The following is a 9,972-nucleotide window of genomic DNA, read 5'->3' as shown; positions in this document are numbered from 1 at the left end:
TCATTACGTTCTTAAATGCTTTCATGAGATTGAATAACAGGAGACCATATCAGACCAGAGAGGAAATAAAATTTTGATCTTTTTAAGACTGATTTTTTTTTTCTTAATCATTAAGTTGTTGGTTAGTTTCATTATGCGTTTGCTTACAGGCTTTTCACAAATCTTGAAGAGCTAAACACTTGACTTATGTTGAATCTTAATGCAAGAGCCAAACTGCTTTAAACTTACTTGAAAATCTCAAGACAGCCTACAAAATGTTACTGTTTCTTCTGTGCGCTCTCTTAAACTTGGTATGCAGGGTAGTCCCACTACCTTAAGGCAGAATAAGTACTAATAAGTCCATCCATTCAACTGTAACAAAATGTATGGGTATCCTTACATCTGCCCCTCTCAATACTGTGTACCAAATCTGTGTTTCCCCTTGGCAGGAAGACCAAGATCTGTCAATAAAATGCCTCAATGCATCAATGTGGAAAAAAGTAAAGATAGCAACTAAAGCTTGATTACAATCTCCTGCAATGATCTCAGAATTGATAGTTCATAGAGAATACTAGTAATGTAACTTTAAGCACTGGGATTCTTAAATGACAGTACTTCTTTGTAGGTACACCCAAGAGAAGCCAAGTCCTCGACCTTTCCATAAAGCAGAATATCTTGACACTGTATTAAGCATTACAAAATAATTATTGTGGAATCCCTTGGTCAGCATTTTATCAGCAGTGGAGTCTTGCTGCTGAGAGACTGAAATAACTGGATATATCCATTTATCAATGATAATGTTTTCCCTTTTTTCCAGCCTGGATTCCATCTTAAGGACATTTGTTTTATTACTAAAAACAATATTAGACTCATAAATGTGAGTGCTGTGGTGCAATGGGTGACTTTTCAAGATTTATCAAAGCAGGATAATTAAGATGAACAATAAGACTGAGTTTCTTGGTAGCAACTACTGTCACAGGACGACTCTGGTTTATGCAGCAGTAATCCACCTTGAAGTATAGGCTAGGAACTGCAAGAAGAGGATTTACATGGCCTCCTGATCTGTGAGTCTCTGTGCCACAGATTTTGTTGAGGGCAATACCAGTGAAATCATGACAGGAGCTGATGCTTGTGTTAACACCATGACTTAATTTTAAAAGCAAGCAGTCAAAAATTGCTGGGGTGTGTGGTGTGTAAGAGAGGTCTGTTTTGCTTTTCAACAAGCTGTAGCTGCTGAAATATTTGGCTGTTAGACACCAAGTTTTTCAAGGAAGGACTTGTAGTGGAACAGAGAAATGTCACATTCAGCTTTTGAAAAGCTAGTGTCTGCTGCATTACTATGCGAGACTTGTGCTTTGAGAGACTTAGTCAAAATTTTTCAAACTGTGCTGACCACACTTAAAATTAACATGGTTTTACCTGAAACCCAAGAATTATCCTAGAAATTTGCCCTTTATTGTTTTACTTCCAGAAATTAGATGCCACTCAGTCTGTCACAGATGTTGCCATATTCTACCAGCCAATTCCTCTGTGCATTATTATCCATCATTTACTCCACTGCCAGTTTCTGGATAAGTTACAGGCATTACCCAGTGCACATTGTTTTAACATCCTCAGTACCAATGCCTGAACTCATCCCAGGTTTACAGATACTATGTTATCCTCCGGATTCTGTGCTGTGACTGTTACCAATCTCTTCAATTACTTTTTTCTGTGCGTTTAGTCTGTCTAGATTTCTCTTCTTTTTTTGATTTTTCTACTGTGAGCAAGAACTTCCTCAGCTGTACTCAGAAATGCTATGTATTTATTCCATCACAGAAATACTATTTGTGATTTGTCAGAGATAGCTTAGAAATGGTTTTGATTCTCTAGCAGCTTTTCTGTTTTGGAGAGGAGCCTCAATATGCTTCTATCTAGCATATACTTTTCCTGGTAGGACAAATCCATGTTCTGTTTGACAAAATACAGCCATGTGGTTAAGAGTTATTAAAAGCATTAAAGCATTAACCTCTTGTAACCTCATTTTTCACTTTGTACACATACATAAGTGTTTAATCGAATTGAAGTTAAACACTAAAAAGTTTGAGAGGCCAAATTTATACATTCTCTTTAGTTTATACAGAATTGATGTGATAAGCCAAAGGAATTATAAGACACCACTACTCAGAAAATGCTCATCTGTTGATTTGTTTAAGCTCTCTTGCTACATACTAGAAGTTTTGGTGACAAGCATTCCCAGCATTTAAATCGAGGAGCTTTGTCCTACTGGGATCCGATCTGTGTCCTGGCGCCACAATAGCTTATTCTGCTGTCCTTTGGAAGTTGAACAAATGATTTTGTGTCAAAAGATCTGCTGGTGAGGGGGTGAGCCACATCCTTGAGTGAGAACACAAGACTAAGTGCTGTGTGGCAGTAGTACCATAGACTCCCATGTTCTTCTCATTCTGCAGTTTTATTTCAAGCAGCCAGACTCCCACAGAGGGACTGCACTGATCCTGAAATGAAAGTCTGATACAGTAGTGCTGGCCCTCGTTTCCTTCACTTGTCTCCACTTGGCATGAAAGGCCAGGATGTCATCTCTGAAGCCAGTGAAAAGTGAGTATTAAATCATAAGAATAAACACAAGAAACAGAACGGGCCAGGGATTCATACATACAATCCAGGTGCAGCTCCTGCTGAGGTGTAATGTTCCTTCATGCTGCACAGCTTGTTCCTTTAGCCAGCTTCCTAGTAGATGTGAATTGGCATTTCCAGTGCTGCGTTTCTAAATGGCTCATTGAGTGCCTCCCTGCTGTAAAGGTGAATTAAGTGGAACCTTCGAGATTGCATGTTTGATTTCACAGAACCTCCTAATGTTGAATAAGGTGAAAAACAGGAAGATACTGAAATGGACACATACATAATTTCATGTAGCTGTGTCAGGCCTGCTTCTGGGTGGCTGCTCAAAGATTCTGCAGAAATTGATTTACTGGCAGAGGCTTTAAAGGCAGCCATACAGTTGGGAGTATAAGCAGAGAGAAGCAACAGTACGTGCTGAACTGCACAGGTAGGGTCATTTGAGGATATAATAGTGGGGACAGATGGTGGAACATGGGAAACAAGCATTGCCTACAACTTAGGAATGTCATATCTATCTTAGGACATGGCAGTCTTTTGACAACTTGTTCCATAACCAGAAAGGCAAAGACAGTAATATTTGTCAGTTTTCCAAATGTTCATGAATACCCATTATGAAAAAGGAATTCTGATAACGAGCTGTCTTAACTTTTTAGTATTCTCTAATAAAAATAAGGATGGACCAGAAGGTAAAACATGCTATAATGCATGGCCTAGCTAGTTGCACGTTACTATAAAGCAGCATTACATTTCCCAGATTTGCAAAATAGATCTCATACTTTACTAATTAATTTGATTCTGATTACCCCAAATGCAGCTGCTTATTCTCTTACGGACTGTATGTTTTGAAATTGTTTCTTCTATGAAATTATCTTATTCAGCACTTCTGCACTAGGCTTGATTATCCCTGGGATCATAAACTTTTATCTGATAAAGCATCCTAGATTTTTCTTATGTGTCTGAATGGGGATTTAAAGATGACAAGTCAAAGGCAGTCCTGTTAAAACATTACTGCTGAAAACATTACTAATAAAGTTGGTAATATTAAATAAAAAAAGCTTTGTGGCACAAAGTTAAGCAAACCATCGAGGACATCACAGATCACTAACAGTAGCTTTAGTTAGCAAGTAAATATCAAAGAAGCAAGTCAGCATTACAAAGCTTGTTATTTTAACTTGAGTAGAGGATGTTTACTGTTAAAAGGGACAAACAAGAGTATTAGATAAGATGACAGCTCAACAGATCTCAGCCCAGAATTTATCACACGCTGTTTAAGGGAGTATTTAAAAAGATAAACAGAACCCCCTCAGGTCAAGGATATATGCCCTTCTGCAAATAGACTACACAGAGCAGCATTCATTTGAACCAGAGGCTTTCCACTTGGGTTTTCTTTGGGAGCGCCATGTCTTGAAACACGTTTGAGTAACCACGTGTGAACAGGAACCTTTGTGTGCGTACAAGAGCTCTGCTACGGGGAAAACGCGCAGCATTAGGCTTCTGTACCTGAAAGCACGCTGCACGGGTGAGGGCGGTAACGGGACGTGTATTGCTTTGTAACGCTGTTTCCCTAGCGAGGTTGGAGTTCCCTGCCCCCAAAAGCCACCCATCAACAAAAAAACAGCGCGAGGGCGGCTGCGCTGCCGGGAGCCCTGCCGGCCGCGGGCCCCGGGGGTGGGTCGGGCCCCGGTCGGTCGGGCCCCGGCCGGGCGGCGCTGGCGCGCTCGCGCCGCCAGGCGGCCCCTCAGCCACCGCGCGCCATCCGGGCGGGGCTCGAGCGCCGGGCCCGCGCCTGCGCAAGGGCGGCGCGAGCGCAGCGGCCGGAAGGGGGAGGGGCGTGCGCGGGCTCGCGGCGGCGGTGCGGAGCCGAGCCGAGCCGAGCCGAGCCGAGCCGAGCCGAGCCGAGCCGAGCCGAGCCGAGCCGAGCCGAGCCGAGCCGAGCCGAGCCGAGCCGAGCCGAGCCGAGCCGAGCCGAGCCGAGCCGAGCCGAGCCGAGCCGAGCCGAGCCGAGCCGAGCCGAGCCTCCGGGCATGGGGCCGGCGCGGAGGTGAGGAGCGCTGTTCGCCCCTGCGCCTGCCATGACCTGCACCATTGAGAAGATCCTTACGGACGCGAAGACGCTGCTGGAGCGGCTGAAGGAGCACGACACCGCCGCCGAGTCGCTCATCGACCAGTCCGCCGTCCTGCACCAGCGCGTGACCGCCATGAGAGAGGCGGGCGCGGCGTGGGCCGAGAAGGTGGGAGCGGGCGGCGGCGGTCGGGCGGGCGGCGGGACGGGCAGGCCGGACCGACAGCCGTGTCTCAGCAGGGCCCGGGCGCCGCGGCGGAGCGGAACGACTCGCCTCGGCTGCGGCCACACCTGCTCCTGTCCCAGGAGAACACGCAGATCCGCGACCTGCAGCAGGAGAACAGGGGTGAGCCGGGCGGCTGCGGGGGGCGCGCTGCGGGGAGCCGGGGTCGGTGTCGGGGGGCCGCGGACTCTGTGCTGGTGGCGCGCTGGGGCAGCGCTGGGGGGCTGGCAGGTGATGTGCGGCGGGGCCCCCGGGGGGCGAGCTGGGGCAGCGTGCTGAGGGAGGCTGCGAGCTTGGCCCGGGCGGGGGGGGGGGGGGGCTTGTCTTGTCGAATGGACCGGGGCGCGCACCTGTTTTGCTTTCTGTCAGGGTCTCTGTGTGCCTCGGGGTGGAAGCGACTGCCAGCGTCAGGGTGGCTTTTTGGGTAGCCGAGGGGTCCGGACGGCCAGCTGCCCCGGCTGGAGACCCAGGGCTGCGCTGTTGAGGGGGGTAACACAAATCGAGTGAGCAGCTGGTACCGGGTCCCTCTGGGCATCTGCTGTCATTGCTCTGAAAAACGGCTTGTAGCTTGTGGCAATTACATACTGTATTTTGCAGAGCTATGGATCTCACTGGAGGAGCATCAAGATGCGCTAGAGCTTATCATGAGCAAATACAGAAAGCAGATGTTGCAGCTTTTGCAAGGGAGAAAAGGTGAAGATGCAGAACCAGCTTTGAATGTTCATCAGTCTAATTCTTTGGTAAGATGGGATGGGGACAGAAGAGGGCTCAAGACCCTGTTCCCTGTCTCTTGCTTGCTTTCATGCAGCCTTTTTTTTCTATTCATGGAACGTCTTTGCTTCAAAATACATTTTCTGAAACTCTTGTCTCTCTTTGCTAGTATTTTTTTCTCTATTCCTTTTACAGCACACAGGTTGTAACAGTTACCACAGAGGACACTGAAAAACATAACCCTTTCATGGCCCGGGTGAAGGCTTGTTCTTTGTGCACTAGGTGGTGAATTCCCTGGGTTAAACTCAATGCACGTGATTCTCTACAATAAAATCCAAGAATTCAGAGCTACTATTGTTCCTGTTCAGTAATTGTAGCACAGGGAGAAGAACCTCCTAAATCTCTTTAATTCTTAAGAAATCATCACTTCCAAATGTTTTTAAACCCAGATATTCTGTGCAGTGGCCTAAAAGTGTGCCTTTGTCCACGTTGGGTGCGGTGACTTCAGAACTGTAAGGTGTGGCTACCAATAACTGCTGCCTGTTTAACGTTTCAGTGTCTAATAACAATATAATATTAAATGTCTATTTAAGGCATCTGTTAGAATGCATTTTTTATGTGAGCAACAAGCTGGTTCTACCTAGTGACATCTCATACCTTGTGGGTTTTTTAATTGGAATTGGAGCCAGCCTAACTCTTTGCACATATATCTTTGCACTGATATGTGGCAACTCATTAATTCTCTGTTTTATGTCGCTTAGGTCCTCTGAAATTAAGTAATATAGCAGTGTCTTGCTTCCAGTGCTTGTTTAGGTGCATGAATTGCTCTGTTTATAAAGACTTAACATTTGAGCAAAACTTCCAACATTATTCCCTGGCACTGCTTTTGCTCCATTTTAATGGCATGGAAATGCAAAGCTGAAAAGACTGGAGGAACCTTTGACAGAATGTACCTAGACAATCTCATTATCTAGGCAAAGTCTTCTGTACTTCAGATTAAGTCCATGAGCTTTTTCCTACCCACCACTTGGAGAATAGTAGCAGCCTTTTAATATCTTTAAAGAAGCTATATTCTTACTATAACCATCATTCTGTTTAGAAAAAAAACCATTGTTCTTTCTGCCCAGATTAAGTTATCTAAGTCTTTTTTGTCCCTCCAGATCTTCTAGATGCTCTAAATTGTTTACGTATTCTCTGAATAATGTAACTCAAAACTGAATTATCTGCTCTGGTGATACATTTATTGGAATAACTACTGTCATGTAGAGAAAAGAAACTCCACCCTGTAACATTATCTGATATTCACCAAAGTGCTTTGTGATAGCCGTATGTTTTTATGTCATGTTAAAGTGCTTCAGAAGTTTCCAAATGCTTACCTTGCTACTTCTTGCTAATTACTGACGTTTTTGTGTTTACGCATTTGAGTTACTCTCTAAATGCTGTATGTTGAAATGGAATGTTCTTCAAAAAGGAACTGTTATTACCGTACATGTTGGAATTTTTCAGTATTCAGCATATATACATTACTGAGATTCAGCAAAATGCATCTTCCAAAGGATTAGAGCTATATCTAGACAGATTCTGTAAAAACTGCCTCAGGAGGCTCTGCTCTTACTCTTTTTAGTTCCTTGCTTGGCATCCTTCTGAGATGAGGCTGTTTACTTCACGCTGTTACTGAGTGTTGAAGTCTCATTTGCTTTTATATTTGGCGTTCTTATAAATTCAGAGTCAGGCTTTTCTAATAAAGCAATCTAAAATTTGCTGCATACTAACCATATTCCCATGAATCCAAATCTGTTGTCTCAGTCCTTGTCACACTTGACATTATTTCCGTATTAGTGTGTAAGAGTGCCTTATCTTGGTGATGGATGTAATTCTATTCACTGTTTTCATTGATGACTCATGGTAATGGACAATAAGATAGGTGTTTTCATATTTAAATATTATACAAGTTAGAAAGGATTGAAATACAAAACAGGAAAATAATCCAGAATCAAGAAAATGAAAGTAACTGATTTAGAAGGGATAAATGACTACTGCTGCTTTTGCCTGAAGTTATTGAATATATTATTTTATGTCTTTCAGGAAATTGAAAGTCAAATAGACAGAATATGTGAGATGGGAGAGGTGATGAGAAAAGCTGTTCAAGTTGATGATGATCAATTCTTTAAAGTTCAGGAGAAACTAGCTCAGTTGGAGGTAAGAACAGGTAAAATTGCTAAGGATAGATGTAGCTTTGGGAGTCTCGAGACTTACTCTGGACTTTCTGTATTTGTATATGTCAAGGATTTATAATGTTCAAAAATTTGGGGGTGGGCTCAGGAAATGCAGAAGGTTACCTGCTTATTTTCAAGTTCTTGTTGTTTGTATGATACATATGAAACCATAAACAAAAGATAAGCTTTAAATGACATGGTTCTTTTGCTAGCACTGTATTAATGCTTATGTTACAAAATCAGCATTTTATTTAGCTGTGAAGGAGTTGGGGCTATTTAAACATTATCTCATCCTTTAATTGTGAATTAGCTCATTTCTATTTCAGTAAAAATATTGATTTTGCAGCTTGAAAACAAAGAGCTGCGTGAACTTTTGTCAATCAGCACAGAATCTTTTGAGGTGGGGAGAGAAGATCTGCCTGACTGTGAAGCTTAGGTCACAAAATAACCTTATCTCCAAATCTTGACTTCAGAGACTGTTATGAAACTACCCTACAAGGATGGGTTTTGATTTGTTCTTTCAGGTGTTTCCTTGTATGTTTGTTTTATCTTTCAAAAATGTGTGGCCTGTTTTCTCTGCATTTTTCTGAAATTACATACTGTTAATGGCAAAGACTTGCATTGCTGCTCCGTTTTAGTAATTGCAGCATATAGATGCTTAGCAATGAAGTATTTGATGTGTATTCCCTTGTGATAGTTTATTTCCTCTCCTGTTTGTTATTTTTTACGAGCTCTAGTTAATACTGCCAGCTGTGCAGATGACACTTAAATCCACCTTGTCAGCAGCTAGAGAACATAATGCAGGTTGTGATTATTTTATTTGATAGAAGGAATAAGAGATTATTCAGAAACTACATTGTAAATAGTAAGTACCCGTTTTGCTCTGCCTGCTCAAAGCAGGCATTCAGAGCTTTTGCTTTGAAGAGCCAGCACTCGGAATTTGAATTGTTACTGGGACGACTGCTTAGAAACAGATCAAGAGGAGGGCAGGTAGCCGACAGAGCACTTCAAGTAGTAACTGGTGTAAGGAGCACATTTTACCTTGATTTTAGGGGTGAAAATCAGAGTGGGTGACCCTTTCTGACACCTGTGCAGTTTTGAAGGACATTGCCTATCTGACTAAATTTTTTTTTTATGGGTAGACCTGTTCCGGCTTTACCAATGCTCCAAGGTATGTGGATACTGGCTAGCTCTGATCTGAAGGCGGTGCGCTCAAACCCTGAACAGAACACAGAACTTTCAGATCAAAGCTCTTTGGCCTCCCACCACTTTGGACTTCAGGAAGAGTGAGCTGAGGTCTGCCTCAAAAGTAAACCAAAACCAACCATGTAGACAGGTTTTTAATGTTACATCCCAGGTAAGTCTAGTGACAGATGTTACGAAGTTATTGCAGATTCCGATACTGAGTGAAATTAAGAGTTGCAGTGTTGTAAGAATTTATTGATATTGTGGTATTTTTAATGACATTTTTATATAAATATTTCTGTCTTTCTGTCTGGAGGATCGAAGAATATTCCCCCAAGAACAATAAACATCTCATTTCCAATATTAGTTCCAACTTGTATGCTGCTTTTTCTGAAGTGAGAGTTTTGATAGATGCAGAAGGTGATTTATGTTCCTGTGCTTATGAAGACACATTTTCTTGCAACCGCTTGGAATATCCAGCAAAACCATGTGGCAGATATAAAGGATTTCTGTACAGGAGTATTCTTGTATACAGTCCTTTTCTATTAGAAATTGTTTAAGAGGGAATAAAAACCCCCAGTGGGCAGTATTTTCTCAAGTGTATTCTGTCGTGTGAATCCTGTGGATAATTCCATCTGTTCTGCATGTACCCAAGCCTTTTGCACCCCCTCTAATTTTTACCTGGCCTAAACGAAATATTACTATGACTAAAACTGTTGCATTTTACCTGTTTTAAAATAACATAATCTGTAATGCCTCTGATGCATTTTTACCTTTGTTATCCTGGAGTTGGTTAACATTGCTCTAATGGGTTAGCGGCTGCGCACCCTGAAAAGATGGAAACTAAAACCAGCTGCTTTGACTAATGAGCTTATTATTAGTTAGTACTGGGCCCTGATTAGCAGGGGAAGTTTAAACGTGTTCCACTTGCTCCTGTCCTGTTCTGGATCCGTGAGCGTGGAGCCCGTGACGGAACG

The 9,972-nt window shown here is 42.9% G+C and overlaps 1 protein-coding gene across 6 annotated transcripts; it reads left to right on the top strand.

Moving 5' to 3' along the window:
* Window positions 1–4,556: 4,556 nt before the first annotated feature.
* On the top strand, window positions 4,557–9,593 carry SIKE1 (suppressor of IKBKE 1). 6 transcript variants are annotated; one of them, XM_042800247.1, is made up of 5 exons: window positions 4,557–4,829; window positions 4,901–5,006; window positions 5,481–5,623; window positions 7,680–7,793; window positions 8,157–9,593. In XM_042800247.1, exons 1-5 carry the CDS (start codon window positions 4,671–4,673, stop codon window positions 8,244–8,246), a joined length of 612 nt encoding a protein of 203 aa, XP_042656181.1. In that variant the 5' UTR covers window positions 4,557–4,670; the 3' UTR covers window positions 8,247–9,593. The 6 variants fall into 6 exon arrangements, with proteins under 6 accessions (XP_042656181.1, XP_042656182.1, XP_042656180.1 ...); XM_042800248.1 differs by having other exon boundaries at window positions 4,898–5,006; window positions 8,953–9,593; XM_042800246.1 differs by having other exon boundaries at window positions 4,898–5,006.
* Window positions 9,594–9,972: the final 379 nt, after the last annotated feature.

Source organism: Tyto alba, unplaced genomic scaffold, assembly GCF_018691265.1.
Source record: "Tyto alba isolate M040663 unplaced genomic scaffold, T.alba_DEE_v4.0 Super-Scaffold_30, whole genome shotgun sequence".
Taxonomy (NCBI): Eukaryota; Metazoa; Chordata; class Aves; order Strigiformes; family Tytonidae; genus Tyto; species Tyto alba.
Note: the sequence above shows the minus strand (reverse complement) of the source record. Positions and strands in the feature narration are given on the sequence as shown.